This window comes from Cygnus olor, chromosome 6, assembly GCF_009769625.2.
Source record: "Cygnus olor isolate bCygOlo1 chromosome 6, bCygOlo1.pri.v2, whole genome shotgun sequence".
NCBI lineage: Eukaryota > Metazoa > Chordata > Aves > Anseriformes > Anatidae > Cygnus > Cygnus olor.
In genome coordinates, this window is record NC_049174.1 from 37,882,596 (window position 1) to 37,909,643 (window position 27,048).

At 43.4% G+C, this 27,048-nt stretch overlaps 2 protein-coding genes across 14 annotated transcripts in view; one reads left to right on the forward strand and one right to left on the reverse strand.

The window, feature by feature from the left end:
- Positions 1-1,054: 1,054 nt before the first annotated feature.
- ORC4 (origin recognition complex subunit 4) lies at positions 1,055-16,899 on the reverse strand. Of its 3 annotated transcripts, none has more exons than XM_040560801.1 (14): positions 16,845-16,899; positions 15,376-15,447; positions 14,467-14,543; positions 13,068-13,158; positions 10,588-10,663; positions 10,097-10,182; positions 8,367-8,415; positions 7,676-7,827; positions 5,789-5,962; positions 5,386-5,472; positions 3,677-3,785; positions 2,294-2,389; positions 2,145-2,212; positions 1,055-1,366 (listed from the first exon to the last, which is right to left on the reverse strand). In XM_040560801.1, exons 2-14 carry the CDS (start codon positions 15,430-15,432, stop codon positions 1,178-1,180), a joined length of 1,311 nt encoding a protein of 436 aa, XP_040416735.1. In that variant the 5' UTR covers positions 15,433-15,447; positions 16,845-16,899; the 3' UTR covers positions 1,055-1,177. The 3 variants fall into 3 exon arrangements, with proteins under 3 accessions (XP_040416735.1, XP_040416736.1, XP_040416737.1); XM_040560802.1 differs by lacking the exon at positions 16,845-16,899 and adding an exon at positions 16,479-16,802; XM_040560803.1 differs by lacking the exon at positions 5,789-5,962.
- Positions 16,900-17,163: 264 nt separating this feature from the next.
- The window catches only part of MBD5 (methyl-CpG binding domain protein 5), a 137,353-nt gene continuing 127,468 nt past the window's right edge, over positions 17,164-27,048 (forward strand). For 6 of the 11 annotated variants that reach the window (XM_040562110.1, XM_040562117.1, XM_040562118.1 and 3 more), the window contains exon 1: positions 17,471-17,519. The gene's annotated coding sequence lies outside the window, so the exon portion shown is untranslated. Of the gene's footprint in view, positions 17,520-17,921; positions 18,535-27,048 lie in introns of those variants that run through there. The other 5 variants (XM_040562119.1, XM_040562121.1, XM_040562122.1 and 2 more) reach the window with 2 other exon arrangements.

Genomic DNA, 27,048 nt, shown 5'->3' on the forward strand with positions numbered 1-27,048 from the left:
AGGCTACCCACCGATACAGTAACCGCCCCATGACCACCCCCAGCCTCCTAGCAGTGACATCTCCTCCCCTTTACCCGCAGCGGGAAGGAGGTTCCCCCTTCCTCCCCAGAGCAATGCAGGAAGGTCAGCCAGCTGACACCAGGCTTGGGGAAAAAAAAAAATCCTTAAAAGGCAACCTTGATTACATGAACTACACAGAGAAGTGAACGGAGTTTGGGCTTGCTGAGTAAACCCTTTCCTTTCTGGAGTTATGGTTTGCAAGTGTTCCATTCCAACAGTCTAAGCTACCACCTAGAGGAACTAGACCATTGTGACTCTCCTACTACTTATTTTGCTCCTTTTCAAAGTACTGCTGCGTTTTTCAAGATGTGCAGATGACATCTTAAAAACTAATGAAGCAGCGAAGAGAGCAAAATAAACTAATCCTTCTGACTGAAGAGAAGGGCTTCTGAGTGAAACCAGAGCGCGGTCTCCCAGGCATGGACAAGTCACTGAGGTTTCTTTGGCTTTTTGACAGACTGAAGTCACGGCTGCTAAAAACGCATATGACATCACAGACTTTAAGGCAAGAATGAGCTAACTTGTTCTATATTCGGGAAAATCAGTCTTCCTGCATCATCCTTTCTGAAACCTAACAGCACCATCACGAGGACATCATGAGACAGCTGGACAACCTGGAGAGAAGGTGGGCAGGTAGGTGAGGCTGCCTTGCACAAACCCACCACCTACCAGACGAAGCTAGCTGTGACTGAAGGTTTAACTACGTTTCATGTCACGTCAAAGCTGTACTAGAGATGGATCTGCACTTCAGAACGTACGGCAGGAGACCTGCAGCTGGTTAACATCTAAAGCAGCCTCAATCTGCAATTAAGAAACTCAAAGTGCAATCGCTTTGATTTCTACAAAGTAGAAGTTGTGTGTGAAAGGTGTGAAAGGAAAAGGTAGCACTGAGCTGAGCTACCCCGAGCATTTAGAAGTTCTTCCAATTTACGGCCATTACAAGATAACAGGATTGCGGTTCCAAAATCAACCAGCAAAGCAAAACGAAGCAGCCTTCTTCCAACCAAAAATTTATTAATTTGACCACCCTACTGTGGGTAAACATTACAACTTCTAGAGTCTGCGGTTAACTCCAGAAGTTCTGATGTGGCAAGGGGTACCGTGACTTCCCAGAAGCTCACAACCAGCTAAGTGATGACGTTGCCCACTGCTTTACGTCTGTCGGGCAGTTTGGGTACGCCTGCAGGGCATCCATGATCTGGTTGTTGTCCAAAAGCAGTTTCATTAAGAGGTACTCTCTCTGAGTACGCACTGATGGTCTTTCTATTGGTTTGACTAATTCCAGTTGCAGTAAGTGTTCGAATGCCTAAAAACAAACGAAAAAAATAGGGAAAAAGACGACAACCTCACTCCGGGCTGTACTGGTCATTTTGAATGACCTACGGGGCGCTGTTTTAACAGAAGCCTGGGGTGTGCTGTCTTGACAGACATTAAATGCAAGCTCCATTCAACCCTATGTCCTTTTCGACAGGCAGTAAAACATATGTGAGCTGAGCTACAATACAACTTTTCTTCTTACAGAAATAGTAATTAAAATCTCTTGTTTATATAGCTGAATGGGAATGACTTTGTTCCAATTAATCCAGAATAACAGTTCATTACAAGCACACAGCGTTACTTAACTTTCTGTTTAAGCGTAACTGAATCATAATGAATCAGAAACCAGCTTAAAAGCAGCAAGACTAGAAGCTCTGACTACTGAACTACTGATCATCGAGTTAAATTCATCAGCTGAAAATATCTGCGCAACCACCTGCTGGGCTGCTACGCTACAGCAGGATGAAATGCCGGACTGTCGGCGCCCCAAGCTGAAAAACTTGAAAAACACGAGTCCTTGCAATATTTACTCGTTAGCGGGGCATTTACCAGACCAACAAACTTCCTACCAGCCGGGCACCGACCAGCAGAGGGCAGCGCAGCACTGAGCAACACAGCCACGGGTCACATCTGTTCTGCGAGCAGGGTTTTCTCAACCCCTGAAGCATCCGCCCCTACTTCAAGGATTGTTTACAACTGTTCAAACGTGTGCTCTAGCGAAAGATACACATCTGAATGCTTTAGAAAAAAGCACACTTCAGGTTTACCTTCATAACAACCGGCTTTTCGAAGTTGTACATGCAGTGCGCCTTCCTTTGGATGAACTTCTGAAATTCTGCGTCAGGAACAGGAAGGAAAAGTTACTCGGGGTGAAGCGAGTGACTTAGCACGTGTACGATTCATGCATTTCTCTCACCATTGTAAACCATCTGGAAGTTAAATGGTTCTCCTTCATAAACATCATTTAAGTGTTTCATAGCTATAATTAGGCAGATTTCCAGGACAGACAAACCTAGAGGGAGAGAGACAAGAGCTCTAAATATCTCTCTTAAGCATATCAGAAGCGCAAGCAGTTCACACGATATTTTAATACTCTTTTGTATGCTGTAGGCCTCACGTATTTGTGGGGTTTATCTTCAAAATTGTAACAAAATCCCAGAATTAAAAGCAGCTAGATAAAAGCAGAGCATTAGTTTTCCAGATATTTGAAGCAAGAATGTTACAGAACAGGCTGCTTCTGTCGAAACGCAAGAAATTTAAGTATAAAGGCAAAATCATCACTGCAGACAAAGAAATTTTGGCAGCATCAAGACAATCTACGTGTTACCGTACAGCATGTGATGAAATGAGTCTGAAGAAGTTATTTGCTATTCAAAGCTAAAGAAATGTTGCAGGGAATTACCTCCACAGACAGAGAATCACAGGGTCGAGCCAAACCAAACCCTGTAAAGTCTGGGAGCGGTGAAGAAGCAATCGGATAAAATTGATCTTTTCCTGATCAGGGAAGCAATTCGTCTTGTAACTGTATCTGGGTTTATATCCTCATCAGCCATTTATTTCTTCTTATCATTTGTACAAGTTCCCAAATGTTTACCAGAGAAAACTCGAGCGCATTGCTCAATGCATTTGACTTGCTGAGGTTTAAGGAAAACCCCTCGGCCCCTCACCACAAGCGGCTGGGTGAAAGCAGCACGAGGGGTTTTCAGGCTGCCCCAGCACACCGACACACACCAGCGGTCAGTGCAGGAGCAAGAGAAGCTGGGCCAAACGCAGGTGGGTGCACACAGCCGTACCCTGCGCAATTAAGCGCCCGTTCAAGCACAGGCTGTTGCAATTCTCAGAGGATTTATTGCCACAGCTCGCAGCCCAAGCCCAGCAGTTCCCTCACGCTACCAGCGCCGGCAGAAAGAGGTCAGCCCTTCCCCTTCCTCCGACACACACGGGACAGAAACGCTGTCCGGGGGGGTTCCCCACGCCACCAGTGCTGACTACAAACACGCTGGCTGGCGCCGAGAGCTGTTAGACACCCGTAGCGGGGCGCCGGCTGAGCGCCCTGTGCAGTAATATTTGCACCAAGCACTATACAACTCAATTTCGGGTTTATTTTGCACCGTTACAGCCACACACGTACAAATGCAAATCAGCGGGGAGCAGGCAGATAGATGTATTCCCCAAACAGCTCACACCAAGAGGCATCGGTGCATTACGCAGTATCCCTTACATCTGAATTCCAGTGAGGCACCTGATGCTTTCCAGAGTCTTTAGAAACACCTGGGAGAAAAAAAAACCTGAGCTTTACCATGTACAATATTTGCTTTGGAGTCCATTCTGTACTGCCTGCTTGCCTCCTGAAGATCTGACGCAGTGATAAGAGGGTGATGCACAGTAACGTTACTTACAGCAAGCATCTAAAAATAAAGCAGAAGACATTTTTCACTTAATTACTAATTACCAGACACACTTTCTGCTCCGAGATGGCATGCAGAACACATTTCCCCTGGAGTCACCTACTGGAAACTTTAATGAATAAACCCTGCACACGCAGTAGGTTCGTACCAAAACCCCTGTAAATAGCTGGCAGCTACAGCTACGCTTTGCCAGGAAGGTTTTCCTGGCTTAAAACTTTAAAGCCTCCTCACTAGAGGACATAAACACTCATTAGCTTGTTTGTATTAGTTTCAGTGGATTAGCATACTTCAGTGATTGCTGTAAGAAATGACTTACAAGTACTTTACACGTACCTTTGTACACAGAGCTACTCGTGCCGCTGCTAGCAAAGTCTGAAGACAACTCTCAGGCTACAGAACACAAGTTACCAACTCAGAACATTTAACAGACAGTTTCATGTAGTTGCAATTTGAATCTTTAACAATCTTCAGTTGCTTGTTGCAGGAAGTGAGTTTTGAACAAGTGTAGGTTAACGCGCACACAGTTAACCGACCTCCTCTGACACCACTCTTCCAAACCCACTGGTTATCTACGAGCCTTTATACGTAGCAGGTGCACCGCAGTGATCTTCACTTGCTCTTCAGTAGTTTAATATTTATCAGGTTAGAAAACCTGGCTTTTAGCGACTACCTCCTACTTTCTGCAGGTCTGTGTAATACAAAAATGTTTATTTCATGCACGTGATTGAGATCTTTCCCTGAGAACATCCAATGCTATCTACCACCGGTCTTTCCCTTTCTTGCTTTCCTTATGGATGTCAGCACAACAGCCTCAAAAGCAGCACGATGATTCAGCCTTCCGCGGGAACAGAAGGAAGTTTTAGATTATAAAGGCTAATGGGAATCTGAACAGGGAAGAAGGGGAGGGGCGAAGAAATGCCAGCTCTAGGACACGAACAGACACGCAGCGTGGAGGGAAGTAGAGGAAACAGACGACAGCATTTGCTGCAAGTCACTGCCCTCCCTACTTCAGGGCTAGTGGAACCTGTGATTGACCAGTCAGCTCCCGAACAGAGCTGGGAGCACCGAGCACCCTCAGGTTTACCAGTTTGAAGGCAGACAGACACACAGCTGACTGCGTGAAGTCACCCGTGTGAAAGAAGCCATGGGGAAACTGACCTGCCAAAGGCAAAACTAGATTTTAACAGCTCAGTTATGAGCAATGTAGTTCTTATGGAAACAAATTATTTCGCTTTGCTAAAAACAGTAACTTTTTCAAGACTTTCAAAGGGAATTTCAGAAGGAAAATATTTTGACAGTACTTCACCTACAATATTGTTTTATAAATTGAAAGACTCAGTAAAAGTTACTTTGAATAACAAAAAAAAAATCACAATTTCAGTTAAAAAGTAAATCCTCATGAAGCATTTGCTACAAACATCCGAAGAACCCAAATTTGTTAATAAAGCATGGACTGCTAAAGCACGCAAGAAACCAGTACTGTCAGAAGCCTGCTCATCAACAAGATGTTTCAAGTAAAGGTCCAATAACTGGACTGAAAAACTCACGTGATGTATACAAATTACTGTAATTCACGAAGAAATTATATCCAAATACATACCAACAGCAAATGAAGCGAACGCAGATCTTTGGTGTAGTGGAAAAGGTTCTGCAGCACGTCTTGCACAGTTTTATCTACAGACAGATGCTTTAAAAAAAAAGGTACTTTTATCATCTCTGCAAATCATTTCCTATGCACATGAAAAAACAGTAGTTAGCTAACTTTTTAAAAGAGCTCAACTGACACTGAACGATGTAGTTCTTCATGTCTAACCTTAACTTTTGGTCTTGTGTGACATTTAATGTGCCCAAGCTTCGGTAAGATTACCTGTCACAATTTGGTTTATCCCATATCAATCTCAAATAGTGAAGGGAAATGCTAGTATAAAGTAAAAGCTTTACGTTTATAAAATGGTGTTACTTTAGAAGTTTTACTAAAACCAAATATGAAGAGCTTTAAATACCTGAACATTATTATTCCATTTTTGTGCAAAAGTCTCATCAGGAAATTCAGCAGGAAGAGAAAGCTGTTCCTTGAATATTCTAATATACTGTTTAAAATCAAAGGAATTCATCATATAGATCTGTCGGTGAGAGAACCTTGATTTTACTCTCTTCTCCAAGAGCTCCAGGATATCCTTGTAAAAAGCAATAATATTTTTTTTTTAAAAACGGATACATATAGTGCATTCTTTGCTACACTAAAAACTAGAATAAAAAAAAACACCAAAATGTGTTTTAACACAGATCCAACAAGACCTTTGCTAATTATTGCCATCGACGTGCCTTGAAATGCCTAACAACTAGCCATTTACCCAAATCATGTGGTGCATACATCATACGGGATAATTAGTTGCTAGGATACCCAGCAAATTTCTCCATAGATTATGTAAATATTTCAGTTACTTAAGTCTGCGTTCAAGATGTTTCAGCCTATCAGGGCTCTCGACAAGTTGTCTGTTTAGTAGAGACGTAGGCTGGCAGCTCACGTGCCTTTTGTCAGACTGAAAGAATCCAGCTACAAAAAATTAAGAGCCAACGCAGATCTTTTAAGATTGTCACACAGACCTAAGCAAGCCTGCCACCAAGTTGTTGGTTGAAGGTAATAGAGAAAAGCTTATTTTTCTCAGAACCACCAGCAACAGATTCGCACCCGAAGCAAGCTGTGGGATTCAACCATTTAGAGAAACACAGCACTATTCCCCTACCTTCTACTGGGGCAGAACGCTTATGCTGTTTCTAGGAATTCTGAGCAGGCAACAAAAAAAAGCTTTCAGAATACTAAAATTCCTCACCAAAAAGCATGGTAAGAGTCCACAGAGCACCAACAGTGCGAAATACTGACACTCCTTTTCATTTAGAAGTCACACAGAACGGGATGAGCAGCTGAAGAAAAACTCAGCAGCCACAGCTATCACAACCATGGCTCAGTTTCCAAAGGCTCTGCCTTAATTAGATTCAAAAGCAGAGCAATACCAACTTCTAATTTAGAGGTGATGAGGATACCAAACTTGGACAGCAACGAAGCAAAAAGACGAGGCTGCAATTTATTAGATCAACTATTAACTATTCTATTAGCTTCTAACAATTTGCTCAGCTAAATATCACCCAAACCCAGTCAACCTCAGACTGAGGCCTTGATGGAAGCCTAGATGATCTTTGAGGTCCCTTCCAACCGAAACCATTCTGCGACAGAATTATTATTGCTTTTACCATAACCCTGTCCTTCGCAACCAGAACAGTCTGAGAAAAACAGTGCATTTTTTAATTATTTTTTAAAAACATATCAGCTACTACAGTGTCAGAAAGTAATTATTTCACAGTATACACATCTGTCCACAGTTCCCTATGATGTAATTGTAGTGGTCACAAGTTTAATATGAATTTCAAATCCATCTTAAACATGCTCCTGTTACAGAAAAAGTACCCTACTAAAGTGTTTGCTTAAAAAAATAAATAAATCCCTTGTCCTCAGAGCAATGATTTAAATACAAGCCTATTCTTACCGATTGGTCACCAGAAAACGGAATTGCAGAGGAGCCTCTTCAAAGAGTGAACGGCAGTATAACGTAAAACAGCCGCAAGGATAAATACAGACCTTCTGTGGTAGTATAGGACAACGGTCCTGTGTCTCCTTAGAAACCCAAACCTGCTCCTTCAGCTGCAGAACTGGAGGCTTCGCAATTTTTTGTCATCTGTTTGCCCTCAACACTTTTTATTTTTAAACTCAAAAGTCAGACCAACGGGTAATTGAGGAAAGTTTCTTAGTAAACTAAGTGAAGTCTCAGGAGCAGAAAGGAGAAGACACTTCAGCTAAGAAAGCTGAAAACTTTGGGATTGCAATTTCTTACCTGTCTACATGTGAGTCCAATAACTGTTACTGGAGTCTGTGCTGACTGGGATATATCGAACAGGTTATACAGCAGCGTCTGATTCTTGTGATGAACAAACAAGTCAAATTCATCCAGTATAAACAAGACTGGACAACTGCTGGTTCTGTTTCCTGAGACAGCAAGTTAGAAAATGAGTATGGTAACATCATCATGTCTACAGCCTTCACAACTTCTGCTTTTAACAATTTACGTCTTCTTTTAGCTATCTCACTAGGCCATCCTTTCACATACGTATTGCACATACGTACATCCTTTCACACAGGTTTTGATTGCTACAACAGTAAAAAGAAAAGTACATGGAAACTGGCTAAGGTTTGTACTGTTCTGCCAAGCATCATTTCCGGTTGCAAGGAAAGAGTTATTTCTATGGCTATTTTTTAGAAACGCTGTTTTTAATAGTTTCAGTCAGAATAAAAGAATCAGTCCTTCACAGCTGACCATCGTATATAAACTTTACGGCATCAGCTGAGTTAGGTCCATACTTGTTTGGCATTACACATTTTTTCCATTATTTTGCAACCATAATGTTCTTGGGCAAGACCTCCTTACACCACTTGTACAAGTAGATGAAGAAACATCTGTATTCTAGCTTCTCAGTCAAGCGACAAACAAAAACACGCAGTTTCAGAACAGGGATAGTCGTGCTTACCTTTCCTTAAAGCTTCAAGGAGGAACGCAAGATTTTCAGCAAAACTGCCCTGTACAGGGAAAAGAGATTCACAGTATTTTTTCAGTGCCATTCTCAGAATATGGCTACATCAAGTTCAGGCATGTACTGAAGCTCATCTCCTTCTCAAATCCTCCCTTCAAAACCAGGAAATACATGAAATTTACTATGTTACTTCATATTGTATAATCACAAATGCTTCAAGCAAGTGAAGAAAACTGATAGGTAACTCTACTTTGATTCATGTTTTTCAGCCTGAAAATCCCAAACTGATTGCCTCAGGCATAAATTAGTGATCAGAAGAATGTTTATATTAAGCTAAATTTACAGGTAGCTTTATCTTTTCCTTAAACAGCTACTGCATTCCCAATTTCCCATTTACGCATAGGCAACAACTGCCACAAAATGGGTTCTATTAAGAATGAGTATGCGGGTTATTAATTTGCAACCTTACGAGATGGAAGCATCACATTCATGAGAACAGCGAACTGCTAAGACTACCCTGCTTTATTTACACAAACACTGACACGCTTTGTGGCATACAAGTTGCAAGACGAGAAATTATTATAACTGAAGACCACAAACCCTACTGAAGAATGCAGAAGAACCAATTTACTCTCTGAAAGTGAACTGCAGAAGCTAAGAAAGAAAAAGTTTCTATGGACAGAAGCAAGGGCATTCCTGCAAATCAGTGTCTGCAACAGAAGGGATTAGACAGCTAAGGGTTTAAAGTAGTACTCCACACTAAGTTAAAGGGGAAAAAAAGTACTTTGAAAGCTTCTTCTAGTTCTCTGATGAAAAGAAAAGGCTTTCAAACAGCTATACTGACACTAAATACTTGCCATTTCATTTTATTTCTGCAGTTATATTTGGGAAAATTTTAGCTCAGCGCCAAAAACAGTTGTCCGTTTTCTGTATCTAAAAATCATCTGAGATAACTAGAAAATCAAAGATAACAAAGCCTACTAACTACAATTGACAGGTTGTCTTGTATTCCACACTGCCTGCAGCCTCGTTCTCTGGAGCACTTCAGCTGTTGCCTTATTACTTCAGTACTAGTCTAACTAGGTTTCTTATCTCTGGGAAAAAGTCAATAGAGGAAAACATTTTACAAGAATTTCTATGCAAAATGAGAACTCTAAGATGACAGCAATCTGGATACATATCCCTATGAAATAGGAAAGCTTTCAAATATACTAAAGATACAGTTTTTTTGGCCAGTTAATTTGCCTACTCTTTTGTCTTGAGATGTTATAAAACAGATGTTTCCAAAATACTCTAATCCTCTGAACACAGTCTCTTTGGAATGCTTAATATTTGTTTCGTTCAGAGGCTGCAACTAAGTTTTAAGGGAGCCTTTGCATTCCTCTATTTATTTAAATTGAAGTGTATGTTATTTGAAAAAGTATTCATTAATACTCCTCAACTAGCAACATCCAACACCTGTGTAGAGCATGCTTCTTGCCTTGAAGTGTTTGTAACCCAGGGTCATTATAGGCAAAGACTTTTGCAGCACACCACAGCCATCAATTTCTATTTATATTAAAAGACAGAGTTTTGGGAAGACTGGGCCAGCCCACTCACTACTGAGAGTTAATGAATTCGCTCTCAATGCCTACTCAGTCTCAACGAGCTGCATCCTCTACCACTAGTTTTCTAGGCAAGGATTTTACAGGCAGATAAGCAAAGAGCATAATGAAGTCAATACTTACAAAAACTTTATCCCCAACCACGTTTTCCAGGCGCAACTGTCTGGTGATCTCCTTCAGGGCCACTTTATCATTAGTCTGCAAAAGCCCTGAAAGAAAATGATTTTTCGTGAAGAGCTGGCAGTTCTCCCTCACTCCAAGCAGCCACATCTACTGCCACTAGAAGCTCACCCAGAAGCTGCTCTCAGTTTCAAGCCTGACAGAGCTAGACCCTTTTAACAATTAAGGCTAGACAAGTAAGTTCCCACTTGTAATATAAAGTTACTTCAAAACCTTTGTTCACAACTGAACTGATTTTCAACATTTTGAGAAAAAGCCAAAAAAGCACGTGAGCTGTCTTTCTATGGATGCAAAGAACGACATTTGGGAGCTCACAGATGAGCGTGTCCATATTTGAGGCTAGATTGTACCTGCTGAAACCAGAACTCTTGTTAAGTGCATACCACAACACAGCAACTGCACGTAACGTATCAGAGCAGTACTGTACTACTTGCCATTCAGACGAACTTCCAAGAGGTTCTCTCTAACTTGTTTGATTTCCATGAGATCTTTCAAGACATGATTTAGTAACTAGGAAAAGAGAAACAAGATTACTTTATGACAAGATTAATGGATTAACAATTAAAAAAAGCTATAAACTGGTATTATCAGATAGGAAACAGTATGCACAGTTGAGTTAGGTAACAAAACCTTTGAGTATTTTCAAAAGTATTAAAGTTACATTACTACCATGACTGTAGCAATTACATTTGTTCATTCTGCTGAATTATTAATGGAAGAAATATCTCCAGTATTTTAGTCTTTCTATTTTTGAATCAATATATTGAGCTTTTGCTTCAACCAAACAAAGCTTTAAGAGTCCAATACGCAACAGACTTTGCCTTCCGAGGTAGTGCGGTATTCAGATTCATTAGATGCTGTAGAACAAAAATCCCTGCTTTGAATCTTTAAAGACACTGTGCTTACTTACTCTTCTCATCTTAAACTCAGGAAGCATGAGACAAAAAATTAAATTGTACGCGTTCACATCAACTACTGCTTATAAAACTTAGGGGTCCCAAATTTACAGTCCATCAGTGCCAAGTCTTTCAGAGCTTGCGCTTGGTAAAAAGTCACGAAGGGTTGTATTAAAACATTCATAAACAGATGGAATCTTAACTTTTTGTTCACTCACTGTTTCTTTTCCTTTACTTCCCCCAGCTGAAAATTTGCAGGTCCTATCTATGTATACGTATAAATATATCTGTATATAGAGTAAGAGATGTTCTTATAAAAAACTTATTCTCTTATTAAGAGAAAAATCATTTCTCATTTACTGGCATTCTGGCAGGAGGATTCACAAATTTTCACCTTTCCTATCTTTATGTAAAGGATTTAAAAAACAATTGAATCCTTAATAAATAATAATAGTTTGTGTTTTGGAAACTAGGGGTGGGGGGGTATAGGGAACAACGTGTGGCAGATTGGTCCGTTTGGGTTTTTTTATTTGCTTTTTTTTTTTACGCTTTCACCTCTGCTCCAATTTACCCACAGTATAAAGCTCATCTGTGTTTTTCTATTGCTGTTGTATTTTGAAGCAGATACAGTTAACTGACTCCTACTACAGGTACCAACAGTTAGTATATGAACACTCAGAACAAAAAAAAAAAAGGCTTATTCCCTTGGTTTGTCAAGTTTATGCGCTGTGAGATGTCATCCATTCTGGCTAGCTCCCTACCCAACAATTACAACTGTACTCTCAAAGGCTACATTGCACACACACGAAAATCCAAGAAATATTTTCTGCACAGTGAGAGTGCTTGTTGTTTAAACTAATGAATTTGTAAGTCTAAGAAATGAAAGATCAGCTCCGGTTTAAGACTAGTAAGCAGTCTGTAGGTGGAGGAATCCTGATTCGATATTGTTTTTTCAGCCCTTCTTCCCCTCCTTCAAAGCATTTTGGCAATTATCCTTCTTCTGAAATGCCATGGGTAATGGAAGAAGGTAACAACACAGACTGTTTTTGAAATGCAAAATAACAAAGCCATCAACAAATTGGCAGAATGATTTCAAGTGTCAGCTGTATCACAGGTACGTTTACCATCTATAAATTCATTCCTGTTCAACTGCATTCGAAACATTGAAGGCCACTCGCTCTAGCAGTTGCGAAGACTCCCTAAGTCCGTCTCAAATACTTTCTTTGGTAACAACCAACCTATTTATCAATCGCATACTCATGTAAACGTAAGAGATTTATGCCTTTCCATAATAAATATATTATAACTTAGATAGCAATGGTCTCTGACAAGTTTCAAATGGGATTAAGATACATTACCATTCTCTACATATCAACAGCTATGTAGAAATCCACCCTCCAGTCTACTCCCTTCGGTTTTTGGATGCCTTTTCAGTCATCTTTACAGAGGCCTGATAGCAATAGTGGGTGAACATTTAAAGGACTTGTCAAACAAAACCTGGCTGTAATCAAAGATGAACTCTTCTGTGGCAAGAACCATGGCAGAAGTGTAACAGGAGAAATGCCAAAAGAAGACAGAACCTATGATGTGTGCAGATTATAGAGCAACAAACAACTTGTTCCAATAAAATAATTTACATTTTTCATGTTTGGGGCACCTGTAGTTACGTCGTAAGACTTGGTAAAGACATGCGAGGGATTCCAAAACCATGCATACTTCTACAAGTCACTGCAAGGTTGGACAGGCCCACGTTTTTGTCAGCTGCACATGAAGTTATTCATTTTATAAAATTACTCTGTGTTTGAGAAGTTTCAGATTTCTCCATACTGTTATTCAACAGGATTAGCTCATAAGAAATCCTAGAACGCTTTCATGTTATGTGTAAACAACTAGCAATTCCCTCTTTAAAAGCAGGCAAAGAGATGAAAAATCAGCTCCAAAAGCTCTCATGACTTCAGCGGGGTCATCTACCTCATGCTTTATTTGACTTTGTATAAACTTTTAAATGGTGTTTATACCGCAGTCTTTCCTGATCCACGGGGTCCAATAATGAGGGCAGAATTACTTTCTCCATGAACTGTAGTTCGCTTCAGCAGTTCCAGCAGATGTCTGTGATGAAAACAGTATTAGGTTAAACTTCAAATCAGGCAACATTTACTGAAATGATGGAAAAATCCAAGAATTGTTACCACATAAGAGAAAACTCGATACATTTCACCTTGTTTTCAGCATTCAAGGCATGCAAAATGCAATACAATAAAGTACAAAAGGCTGAGTGATTAGATCTCTTCAAGTATTTTGAAATACTAAAACACGCAGGAAACGAGAGTATCACTGATTCATCAAGTTCTACAATTCCCTACCACAAAAGAACAAACTTAAAAAAAACATTAATTTCTTTAAAAAAAAAATAAGGTCATTTTATGTGACACCGCTTCTAAAGGAGTCATCATGGTACAGCTGTAAATAACGCGTCCATTTTTGTCCACTATTTGAGAGCTAACTGTGGCAAAGAGCCCTGATACATCTCAGGTAAGAAAAACTAGACATTGGGAAGTTTGTTGGATTTTCTACCCGGTATTATCCATCAGCAGCGGCATATTAGGGGGAGTCTTCAAACAGATCGTTTTCAGAACCCCAGTATAAAGAGGGGTGGCTTGGTTTGTTGCACACTAACACCACAGTAACGCACGTTCCCAGAACAATATACACGTCTATGTGATATCTGCATGTGTATTACACTACACTACTTTAATAACCCAAAACGTCATTATTCTTCCCACGGAAGGAAAGGAAACTCATGCTCAAGTTCGACTTCTATAAACTACTTCTAAAAAAAAACAATGTGATTCATGGCTAAAACAAGCTCTTTAGGTACTTGTTTGTTATTCACAGACTTTGACCTTGTAAGTGCAGAAGGATTAGTAATAGCGTGGAGTTATTGTAGCAGTCCCTTCTCCCTAACTTTAACCTTTACATCTGGACCCTGAGAAGTCAATTTGATTCAAATATCGGTCTCCACTTTAAGAAACATGATGTTGGCATCCAAGGTTTAAGATCAACTTTCAACGCTTAATTTCCCATACACAAGGGTATTTGAAATAACAATACAGATTCACAACAAGAGAATTTAACTTTTTGCTTGGTCAGATCATTAAACGCTGTCTTGGAATATACCCTAAAATGATATTTCAGGCTCAAAAAAGCATTCCAGGAATTACAGAATTTGAACAGAGGACAACATAGACCAACAAAAGAGCAAGTAACAGTTCTATAAAGCCCAAGAGAAACAACTCTTAGAAGGATGGCACTGCAAGTCATCTAAGCCCATATAATTTAGAAAAACGGGGGTAGCAGACTGATTATTTTTAATTCTGTGGCTAAAATAGAAATTATTAGTTGAATCTGCTCACTCACCTGTACTGATGTTCAGTCCCAAACAGTTTTCCAGTAGCATAATGGTGACACAACCTTTCACGCAACATTTTTTGCACCTATGGATATAACACAAGACTGAAAACCAATGCTTGGTGTTTCACGCCCCAGAATGTACCAGTAACGTAATTACTGCAGTAAAATAATAGCAAAATATGCATACAGCTGTTTTGCGTGCAAACTTCAGGTGTTTTCAACGGCACAAGGCTTTGAAAGTATGAATAACGTTGTCAGAAGCAGAACTTTTAACAGACTCTCCATAGTAGAAAAGAGAAAATTCAATCCAGAACAGCAGCGTGAGTCTTTGGTCCCTCTGTTACAATTCCTTTCCTTCACCCCCAACGGGATGTTATACCAGCCTCTAAAATTAGGTCAGCACCACATCTAATTCATAGGTGCAAGAAAACGTGTACCAGCACACTTCAGCATCACCGTGCATTTCTCCCTACCACTTGCTAGCAGGCTTTTGGTATCTTGGAAACATGGTTCCTTCTGACACTTAGCCAACTTTTAACTCAAGATGGAACTATCACTGTCAGCTTTAGGCGGTTGGCTGAAAAATAAGCACGCAGATATAGTCCCCAGCAAGCGTAAGTAATGGATAAAAGAACACTAAAAGTCTATTTTGCACATAATTCCACTTTACGAAATGAGATCTTTGCTTAATACATGAGCTGTGTTTGTCCATCTCATTTTTCATTTACCTTTCCTTCTGCTAAAGCCCTGTTAACTTAATTACTAGATTTATTTTGGTTTAATGAATGATTCAAAGTCAGCCTGGTCCATCCACAAGTGAAAGAGTTCTTCTACGAAGGGCTAGTAAAAACCTACAGAATTACGCGGATGGAAAGGTTTCATACTTTAAAACCAGCTAATAAAGACGTTACTGACCTGTGAAATGCATTCTCCATTTGTACTGATGCTCTCCTTTGACTTACGTTTACTCATTGCGGAAGTTTTCACCTTTACATAAGAAAACAGAACTATAATTATTTGGAAAACAAATTAGTTTAGCGTACGTTACTCAGAAACTATGTAACACACTGAATTTACTACCACAAACACAGGGCAACCACTCATTTGTGAGAACTCTGGAAATAACAAACATCTTCTTCTTAACAGATATAGATGTAGTAGTTCATCTTGTGGAAAGATAAATGCATTTTTAATTAATTTCTGTTCAGAAATTGTATACAAACATAGATTTGCTTTAGGATGCTTCTCAATACAATGCAAACGGTACTTCAAGTAATTGACCCAACCAAACAGACTTCCAGGCTTTTCTAGCAAGTTCTTAAGATAAAGGTGAGGACAACAGCCAACTGTCTGTGAATGATGAGCCAAGTTCTGCGAAGAGAGCACAGCCATGCACAAGCTGATCTTGTGCAGAACCAGGGGTGGCACAGCTCATGCACTGAGGCTCACTCTGCAGTGTTCCCATCTCTTTAGGCAGGAACCGATCTCAGATTATTGTGCACAATCAGCTCCATACTCCTCGGTAAGGTGCACTAACACATACGTTTACCTTCTCCTCTGACTGTCACAAGCAACGTATTCATTTTAACACTATTTGGGGTAGTTTAAAGTAATAAATATATGCCGCTGGAGCAAGCTATAGGCGTACTGTAACATGCTTTTATAAGAACGACTGGCTGTCCATCTTTCCACCCGTACAGCTACTGTGGTGTGATTCCAATAATCTGGGGAACCACAGAGGAAACAACCAGCACAGCGCCTCCAGACGTACAAAGAGAAGCCCACGATGAAAACTTCTGCAGCGCTTCAGCCCAGGGCACCTTCTGTGCAGGCTCAGGCCCTCAGCGAAAGCCCAGACACAAGCCCTCAGCAGGCTGAGGGGGCTCAGGCTGATGCGGGAGGGTGGCACAGCCACTTTACAGCGCCTGGATGTATCAAAGCTGGACCGAACACACTCAGTGACTGAACGTGCTACTGTGTGGGTAACAGAAAAAGTCTTTTTTATTACCTGCACCTACCTGGTTAGAATAAAAAAAAAATGAAAAAAAACAGAAGCGAGTCTTTTCCAGGGGTTTCTTCCAGTCACTTTTTAAAGCAGCAACGCGGGGTTTGGAGGCGAGCGGGACGGGGGAACCCTCAGGAGCAGCACCAGCACCCCGCACCGTGTCAGCACGGCCCCGTTCCCGTCCCGTGAGGCACCGGACCGGTACCGGACCCACCAAGCCCCCTTCCCTCAGCCGCTGCCGGCTTCACCCCTTCCACAGCAGGTCCCGGCCTCCGAGGCCGCCTCCCCGTGCCCAGAGCCTCCCTCGGGGCCCGTCCCGGTTCCCAAAATTTCCCCAAATCCCCCCCCAAAATCCCCCCGCTCCCGCCCCGTCCCTCACCTGAGGCGCCACCGCCCCCCTCCTCCCATCACCCCCCGCGCCCCGCGCCTCCCCCCCTCCCCTCCCCTCCCTCCCCCCACGTGACCCCTCCCCCCCTCCCTCCCCCACCCCTTCCGCCCCTCCCTTCCCCCATCCCCTTCCGGGTGCGCGCGCGCGGGGCCCTATGGGAAGCCCCCTCCCTCCTCCCTCCCCCCGCCCCCCGCCCCCCTCCGTTCCCCCCTCCCTCCTCCCTCCTCCCCCCTCCCGCCCCCCCCTCCACGCCGCTCCCCCCCCCCCCCCCCCGCGGCGCATGCGCGCTGCCCGCTCCCCGCTCGCCGCCCGGCCGCGCCGAGCCCGCACCCGAGCGGCGGCCGCTGACGATGCGGAGCGCGGGGGGGGGCGGGGGGCGCCGGGCTTCACCCCGTTAAAGGGACAGGCCGCCAATTCCGACCGGGGGCCGGACTTTCTCCCTACCCCCCCCCGTCCTTAATTCCTCCTCCTTCCTCTTCTTCCTCAGAGCCCGCGGGCGGCGGCGGCGCCCAGTCGGTTCCCCCCCCCCCCCCCCCTCCTGCTCCCGGCGGAGGCCGCGGGCACGGAGCGGCCGGGCCCCCCCCCCATACCCCCCCCCCGCTCCCCTCCTCCCCCTTTATTGCCCTTTGTGTGCGCCGCCGCCTGCGCCGCCGGGGGGCCGCCGAGGTGAGTGCCGGGCCGGGCCGGGCCGGGGGGAAAACAAGGCAAAAAACGCGAAAAAAAGGGGCGGCGGGGCTCCTGGCGGCGGGGAGGGGACGGGGAGCGAGCGGGGGGGGGGGTTATGGGGTGGGGGGTGGGGGTTGTGGGGGCACGGGGGGGTTGGGGGGTTGTTTTCGTGGGGAAAGTTGGGGAACAGCCAAGTGGGGGGGGTTTGGGGCGTCGGGGGGGCGGGGGGGGTGTTGGGGTGGCTGGGGGTGGGTGAAGATACGGGGGGTTCGCAGAGGTGTTGGAGGTGGATGAAGGTACGGGGGCTTCGCAGGGGTATTGGGGTGCCCTGAGATAGGGGGGGTGGCTGGGGATATGGGGGGTACCGGGAGGTATTGGGGTGCCGGAGGTATTGGGGCTGGCCGGGGGTATCGGGGTGCCTGGAGGTGGTGGGGGAGCCTGGGGATACGGGGGGTTTCCAGAGGTATTGGGGTGGCTGGAGATATGGAGGGCGGCTGGAGATACGGGGGGTACCCCGAGGTATTGAGGTAGCCGGACATATAGAGGGTGGCTGGAGGTATTGGGGTGGCCGGACATGTAGGGGGTGGCCGGACATATTGGGGTCCCCAGGGTCTGCCCCCCGCTGGGCCTCCGCCGGTGGCGTTTCAGCGCCAGCCCCGAGTTCCCCGACCCGAGCGCTGGCCGAGGCCCCGGCCCTACAAAGCCTGGGAGCCCCGCTCAGCCCCGCACCCAGGGCTGGCCCTACAGCTCGTGGGGTTTCGTGCGGGGCGGCAGCCCCCCGTGGGGGCCGTCGGCGGGCGGCCGCGCTGGGCAGGCGGCATCGTCGCAGGTATTTTTGTTGTCATCTCGCTCGCCACGGCCTTGTGCCGGGAAGGCCACGGCTCTCCTCCAGCGACACCGCGGATGTTGGCAGCGCAGCTAGGTCAGGCTCCGCCGGCAGGCCGAGCAGAGTGCGCGGGGTTTGCCTGCTGGGAGAAGGGAAGGTGCGCGCCCAACCGCCTGCGATAGACGAGAGGTGAGGGGACGAGCTCAATCCTCAACTGCGGCTGCGAGGAAACGCTGGGACGAGCCTTCCAGGGGCTGCAAAGAGCCCAGAAGTAGGAGTTGGGGCATTAACGCGGAGTTGAAATAAGAGTCTCCTATGTCAGCCCGGTGTTTACGGTGAAATCGCTGTTGTCTGCTTATTTCTGGAGCTTAATTGCGTTCTTCGTAATTTCGGAAAGACAGTTTGAGTGCTCGGTTTATTAAGTACCGCGGCGTATGCTGAACCATGAAGTAGGCCGTGAGTATGTATTTCATTGGGGCAGCGCAGTTAAATGGAGGTCAGCAGCGAGCATGCGTCACCTCTGCCTCATACGGGCAGGAGACCCACAAGGAAGAACCCTCCCGTGAACGCTTTGGTATCTCTAGTTTCTAATTTGTGCGTAAATACCTGGTGCCAAGCTGCAGTGTTGTGATCAAGCTGGAAAGAGTTTGAGAAAGCAGTAGTTTGATTGGGCGCAAGGAGCGGGAGCGATACCTGTTTGGTCCGGGACTTAAGAATATCGTGAAGATGAGTTGAAGCCGTAACTGTAGTTGTTTTAGTAGTTTGCCCTCAGTTTTCTGTTAGCATGAGGAAACTGGTTGCCTTTGGTTTTAAACACACGAAAAATTTTGGTAGAGCAATAATCATCTTCAAACCCAGCGGCTGCGCATACAGACCCCGTTCTTTAAATGTGTGGTTCTCCTTTTAGTTGCTTCACTATGTGCAAGAATAGGACAGCAGCAGACTGACCAGGGATAAAGGACAGGGGGTTGTGTTTTTCATAACAAGGCTTCTTTCTCAACTGGAGATCCTGTTGATGTACTCTCATCTGGATGTGGGAAGCCGTAGCAGCCTCAGGATTGTGCTCCCGCTACAAGTGGAGCTGCAGCTCTGCAACTTTGATGGCCTACAGCTGATGAGATGTATTATTTATTGCAAAGATTAACACTTCCATTTCTTTGTGCTTTAACGTTGGAGATTGATACGATTTGATTTAATGCGATTGCTCGGTAAAATGCCCTACCAGAACTCCAAAACTGGATGGAATAATTCAGGGTCTTCTCTGGTTTTAAATCCTCGAGATGAAATTGCTAATAATCCCTTAGTTTCCATAGGCCTCCAGCTCCTGCAGCCAGGTCTGTGCTCATAAGACAGCCGCCGATCTGGGGGGATTTGGTAGGGAAGGCCCGCCCCTGCCAAGGAACCGTTTGTGGGGCTGGGGTTCAGAACCAGAGCGCATTCGGGGCTGTGCCAGAGGTAATTCCTGCGTTTCCACGGGAATGCCTCCTACAGAGGGGTCTAAGGCTAATTTGGGGCGGCTGGCGGCTGTCACAACAGCCTCCGAAGAACTGAAAGAATTGAGTCCTTCGGCTTGTTTTACGGAAGACTGCTAGCTATCAGCAGCTGTAACGGAGTTTTGTGGGGCTTTTTTAAGCTCTTTCCGCTGCTGTTACCAGTAGGTATTTACAAATGCTGGTTGCTTCTAGGAGAACTTTGCGCATCTCTTCCCATGAGTTATCTTCTGAGCAAAAACTAATCGTTATTTTCACGCGTTCCAGGTTAGTGACTTCCCAGGCTCAGTCTGAGAGTGGGCTTGAGTTAGCCAGGAACCACCAGAATGTAGGCAGTGCTAGATGTGAAGTTCTCTTTGGGCCAGGCGTAGATCTGTCTTTGGAAGCCTTTCCTCAAAGTCTACTGTCGTATCGCGCGTGCATTGTCGTCAAATGTGTTTGTATTTGGTCTGGGGAAAGGGGTGTTTAAAGAAACTCCCGCTTTCTGACAGAGTTCTTACAACACTTTAACTTTTCCATGCTTACAATCCATTTGTTCTTTGGATCTGGAGGGATCAGGCTTGCTGTTCGTTGTAAAAAAGCACTGAGGATGTTGGTGAAAGCAACAGTCCACCCAAAAATGGGATGCCTCCTTTAACATTGGGTTTATTCGACTTGGTTCGTCGGTAGGTTGTTGGGTTTTTCCCTGCCGTTATTCATGGTGATTCCTTGCATGTGGGAGGCCAGTACCTTGAAGATGGTCGGTAAGTGCAGTGCTTGTGTCTGAGCGGGCAGTGAGCCCTTAACACGTGAGGGTGGCCCCTTGTGCCCACCTGGGGCTCTCCGGGGGCCGTGGAGGCCCTGTGGCCACAGCACTCATGAGAGAAAATCTTGTCTATAAATGGCTCAGGACACAAAATTTCAAAGTGACTAAGCTTCCTTTTCAACAATGCTGTTAAAATTTGTGAAGAGCAGGGAGTTCTGGTGCTCCTTTGGGGTTTGTTGTGTGGTTTGGGGCTTGCTTTGTTCCTTTTTAAGGACCCCGTATTGGTTTCTGTATCATCCCGTCGGAAGTGAGCATCAAGAGTTGCCGTTGGTTTCGATAACAAAAAGAGATGGGATACGTTTTTGAGCATGCTTATGTCATTAAGGACCTTCTTTGTAAGAGTGATCTGCATGTTTGAAAGCACGGACTTTTGTTGGCTTTTCTTTGTAATTATTTTGGGAGCGATTAGGTGGCATAATCCTGCTCAGTCGGTTTCAGATAGGCCTGCACGAGAACCGGAGCCTGGATTAGGAACAGAAATTTGGAGAAGCATTGGAGACATAGAATTAAAGCGTCCTGAAAGCTGTGGAACTAGGGATGAATCAAGTGGGAAGCTAATAAAGAGCAGCAGATCAGAAATTAAGCAGTGCTGACTCCTTTCCAGCCTCCAAATTCTGAGTTCGCTCTTAATGTGATACCTACTTGCTGATGAGTTGCCTAGAAAGGAGCTCAGACTTGGCAGATTTTAAGTCAATTAAAATTTGTCAAAACTGCATAGAATACAAAATTATAAACTGTATGAGTACATGGGCATACGTGTCTAGCTACGTACACAAATGCATGTGGGTATCTACATGCAGGAATATAAAAAAGAAGCGTCAAAACTAGATAGTTTAAAACAGAACTTAAAATTAAAGCAATTGTGTGGCTCCAAAGATCTGTATTTGCAGTCTTACCTCGGAGTTGTTGTTTTGATCTGGCACATGGCAGCAGGAATCAGTCATTACCATGAGATGGCTATTCATAGACCTTTGTGAAATGAGTTGATCATCTCGGTTTATCTGCAGCTTGACAGGTGTTCCCATCACAAAAATCTCCATTACCCCCTGTCCTTCCCATGGGAATGACTAAGGAACAAATCACCGAGAGTGCCTTTGAGTGCCTCTCTCATCTCCAGATGTTGGTTCACTGGGTTTGGTGCTTTGAGGGTTGTTTTTTTTTTTTTCCTGAATCCTCTGTTCTGAGAGCTTTAAATTTACTTTAAAAATGGAAGCATTAAAATGATTGGAAATTCTTCATGGGCTTTCTACCAACTTCCTTCATCAAAGAAGGAATAAAGGATTTCATTCATTACTATGGTTAAATTCTTCAACTTTTTAATTCTTTTACAGGAAATATTTTTTAAAATAAAGCAACCAAAACAATGCTTTATAAATTCTTACCTTGTGACAATATCTGGTAACTAAGACCCACAGCAGCACTATGTTAATTACATTATTCCCATACAATGTGGAGATGAAGCCCAGGATTTATTTTTATATTCATATTTATATATATTTTTTTTCTCTTAATTTGAGGTTAGTCTAGTTTTTCAGTGATATTAAATCCAGGATTATTTTGGTAATTTACTGAAGGAGGAGTAATCTGAAACATAAATAGCATCTTAAATATGAGGGCCCTTGGTTCGCAGAATCAGTAGCATGGCCTCGCCGAGAAAAATTCCCAGGTGGGGGAACCAGAACAGTTGTCAATTGTTTGCCCGACAAATCCTGTTGGATCAAATGGTGATATTCTCAGCCTGTAGATAAAGAGAGGCTTGCAATACTGTTGCCTTGTACCCGGCTGCCAAAGAAACGAGCGCGGCCTAACTTAGGAGAAGAGTAGAGGTCAGCCAAAGAAAAGGTAGGCCTATGGAATGCAAGCAGTTTAGTTTTTTTCCATTCAGACTGCTTGTGTTGCCAGAAAAAATTTTTACATTAAATTTAAATTTTCCAAATTTAGAGATTTTTATCTTTCAATTCTGGTAGATGGTTGCCAACGCATTATTTCGGATTGTCTGTTACGGCCTACTAAACTCTTCATATAAACGCGTAAAGCGCTTTTGTCTTCGTTGTGCAAGCTTTTACCTATATACCAAAACCATGTTTTCCTACATGTCTGTGTATACGCGTACACACGTATGCCTGTATATATTTATGTTCCTATATACACCCATTTGTTTGATAGCCCCACCAGAAGGAGCACAAATTTGCTGTGTCCTGGTAGTAGGACTCTGCTGGTGCTGGCTTTTTCTTCACACTGTGCACCCAAACTAGTCTTGAGCTGGGGGCAAGGGTTGCTGCTGCTTTCTTTTTTTGCTTTTAAGACTCAGATGGAATGAAGACTTACATACTTAGTTTTACATAAGCATGCTGTTGACTTCATGAGGTAAAATTTATTTTCTATGTACATAGAAGATGAGCAGAAAAGAAGGTTTTTGCCGGATCACTATCTGGTCCCTAGGGGAGATGAATTTTTGACTATCTGCTTTTTTTTTTCTTCTTTCTTTTTTTTTTTTCTTTTTATGAAGACCCTGCAAAAGTAGGCAAATGACATCATTGACTAAAGAAATGAATTAGTCAAAGATTTGTGGTGAGCCGATTTTCTTAGAACAGAGCTGCCTTCTCTCTTTCACGGTTTATGGGGCAGAAAGGGGGATATGTTGTCTCCTTGTAAGCCTTGTGAGGAAGAAGCTTGGCTCAAACCTGTTATTAGAAGGGTCGGATTCAAGGGGTAGACGTGTTGGTACAAACTGGAGATGCGCTGAGTTTTAGTTGGGTGGTTCTTGAGCATGGCTACTTGAGATGGGGAGCGCTAAGATCTGCCGGCATTTGAACACTAACTTCGATGCGTTTTGAAGAAGGAAAATTAGTATTAAGAAAAAAGCTTTTGAAAAATATCATTCCATTTTGCAATCAGACTATATTATCTTTGCTTTAAGATATTCTGGTTGGGTTTTGGCTTTATTTTTTGTCCCTCCCCTCAGAGCACGTTTCTCGAGGACAGCCCCATTTGAGAATGTGCAAGTCACGTTCCTCAGAGGGCTCCCGCTCGTACCACCTTAGGAAAGGTTAGGCTTTTTCAAGATACTGTTTCAAAATATTTTCCCTTCTTTAAGGTTTTGTCACACAGGAGTTCTTGCCGAAGGATTTCTTCGCCGTTTTAGAGACTGTAATCTAGTTAAAAGGTTTGTTTATGCTTCCCATCTCTGCTCTGCTGATGGTATTAGAGCGCAGGCCAGAGCCAGGCAGCTAACTGTTTATAACATTCAAACTTCAATTAAAGCTGCAGCCTGCAGTTTACTAAATATCAATATGTTCGGGGCAGCTGCAAATAATTGCCAGAAATGATGAAAATAGCCTGGTAGCTTAGGATTTCTCTCTTTCTCGGTATGTTCCTTTGAACTTTTTTACTTGTTATTCTTTTCATATTTAGAATCTCGCATACATATTCAGACTCAAAAATGCTCTGCACTAAAGGCTGCCCATGAAAGACTGAAATCTATATTTGGGGCTGCATCTTTTCAAGGCAAAACAGGAATTGATTTCAGTGGAAGTCTTCTCCTACATAAGCACCGTGGAATATGTTACTTCCTATTGAAGCAGGTATCAGAATACTTCTGCCGTAACTGCTCATGGGCTGCTCTCTGAATTCAAAGCACCCCTGATTTTTCTCTAGTAAGATAATTTAAACGTTTAAGGCTGTGAAGTCCTACTGTCTCAGGATAGCGAAGATGTGCTATATTTAATGGAAAGTAACACGATTAACGTCTTGGGTTTTGTGTTTTTTTTAGATGTGAACTAATAGCATAGATTTCATTCAATATTCTAAACTTCGGGCTGATGTTTGTGTTTAAGGATTATGTGTTTAAAAATATGTGAATTGTTGGAGCTTTTTAAATCACGGGTGATTTTCCTTGAGGTCTGCCTTGGTGTCATTAGGCAGTGGAGCAAGTACGTGTCTGTAGGCCATCTGAACTGAAGAAGCAAGCCTTATCTGGCCTGTAGGCTATTGGTTCCTCACCTCTGTTTTAAAATTAGTAAAATCATTTGCAGCGTGATTCATTTCTAAAAATTACTTGTCCATCTGTGCAGAGCGTACTATCTATAAAGTTGCAGTGCTCACTGTGGTGGTGTGGATGTTTTTGCTGAAAGCTGGATTATACTTCCAACATCTTTGTTAGGGTTTTGCATCGCACCTCAGCAGAGTTACTGTTCCTCGATGATACCCCAAATTACATGCCTAATAAACATGTATTTATGATATTGCTGTGTAAGGTGACTTTAATTTTTTGATTTATCAGTCAAATACTTTATTTGTACACTTGATATTTTCTGATTAAAATTCTATACGATAAATAAGCGCAGTAAAGCGGGGGGAAAAAAAGGTCTATTTTGTTTTCACCGATGTCAGTGCGTGGATGTTTGTTAATAGGTGTTGGATCAAGCCCTAAACGTGAATTTTTCACGAGTTCTAACTTCACTGAAGGTACTGGGGGAGTGAGCAGTTCCAACCATGTAATGATCTCGTAAGCTGGTCGTTAGGCGACTTCTTAATCAGCTGGTATGTGGATTCCTAGTGGATCACCTTACATATTTAGCTTTCTTCCTGTGCTTGTGGTTTTTGCTGGTCTTTTTCCCATGCTCCTTTTTTTTTTCCTCAAAACTTCAGTTATGAATCAGTCTTGATCATTTTTTGTAACTCAGAAGTCCGTGCCTGATGTAAGAGCTCTGCTGAGAGTCTACAAACTCGTGGAGAGGTCAGACTTAGGGAGCGTACCCCAGAACTGAAAAATAAGCAGCAAATTAAAAGATAACTTTTAAGTCTTTTTTTTTCCAATGTAAAAGGAACTTAAGAATACTTTATGCAAGTGAAAGTATTCCTGTGTAGTAGGACCTACATAACTTTTCTTAAATAATAATTATCAGAGCAATAACGGTTAGAAAATTAATGCATAAATCTTGCAGAAGTTGTCTATGTTTTTTTCTTTTATCTGAAAACAGCTAATCTGCTTTCTCCAAGTATTGATCTACTCTGAAGAAAACTAAGTTTAAGTTTATTTGGTTTTGGTTTTCAAGTTATGGCTTTGAAAGAATGACCTGAAACCCATTTATCCTGTGGTGCAACTGTTGGAAGTATGTTATTCCTATTCTTGATAATATTGTTTTTAACAAAACAGTATGAAAGGTCTTAATATTCAGCTTTTGCTAATTATTGCAAATAATTATAATACTAGTATCTGTATGTCTACAATGTTTCTGAGCTCCTATTGTAGAAGAAATGAAACAATACTCTTTAGTTACTGTTTTGGTAGAAGTAATCAAAATTCATAAGTAACGTAACAAAATTTTTCATGTAATGCTGGTGAATGTAATATTCGCTGCTAACTGCTGGTGAGCCTTAAACTGAAGGTATCTTAAAGCACCTCCAGTTATCAAGGTCTTGGAGACAAAGCTCCGTAGCATCATGGTGACTTCTATTTAGTGTTCTGCTGTGGGCTCTGAAGGTCTGTACGACAGAGGTCTCCACAGACAGGTGCTGTTTTAGGATTAGGTTATCCAAATACTTACATTCATCAAAAATCTGCAAATAATTACTGCCTTTTTAATCTCTGCATTAATCCTGTCCAGTATAATCCACGGTTTCTCCATCCCCACCGTGCATAGGCTTTCCCTGGCTTCCCCTTTACCTCGTGCTGCGTTTCTGCCCCCCAGGAGCTCGGTGGCACCGACCGTCCCTCACCGTGAAACCTGCTGGTGCTCTGAGTTTGGAAAGCCGCAATAAACCTGAAGCTTCAGAGGACGCGTCACCGGGTAGAAATAAGTTTATTTTTGTGCATTCCAAGCAGGGCGAAGCTGCCTCCTCCAGAGGAGCGAGCTTCTTTAAGCAGTGGATGAGCATCCTGCTGCCGTGTGCGAGGTTGGGTGTGCTGACTGCATGCGAGGCAGCATCTTCTGCTTGCCGTCAGAGAGAGGGAAGTTGGACCCGAGAGCCTCTGGCATGTCGTGGGCAGGAACACTGCCTGGTGGGGCAGCGGGCAGGGACAGGGAGATGGCTAGGTCTTACGGGAGGGAGCGGGTGGCCTTCCAGGGACACAGGTAGGGAGCCCTGCCTTTGATTCTCATGCAGTATCAACTAGGAAGTGCTGCTTAATAACAGGCTCTGCTTGAGAGAGTCACAGGATGACTTGATCACGAAAAGAAAATAAAGAGGCATCTGACTGCTATCAGGCTCATACATTCACGGTATTTTTACTAGACTTGGAAGCCTTAAGGTTGCTACAGTCTTGATCATCAGACAGGCGTGGATGGCAAGCCCCATTGTTTTCAAGCGACAGCCAGTATCAGCAGAAAAGAATGCTTGAATATCTTGAGGACTTTGGCCTAGATGTTTAGGTTTCCAGGAGTGAAGTCTCTAGGCAACTAAATG

Coding starts and splice junctions, on each gene's coding strand:
- ORC4 (XM_040560801.1), bottom strand. CDS start 15,432: ATGAGTAAACGTAAGTCAAAGGAGAGCATCAGTACAAATGGAGAATGC. Junction 7,828..8,366: donor CCTTGAAGCTTTAAGGAAAG/GTAAGCACGACT, acceptor TTGCTGTCTCAG/GAAACAGAACCAGCAGTTGT. Junction 2,213..2,293: donor CTTCCAGATGGTTTACAATG/GTGAGAGAAATG, acceptor TTCCTGACGCAG/AATTTCAGAAGTTCATCCAA.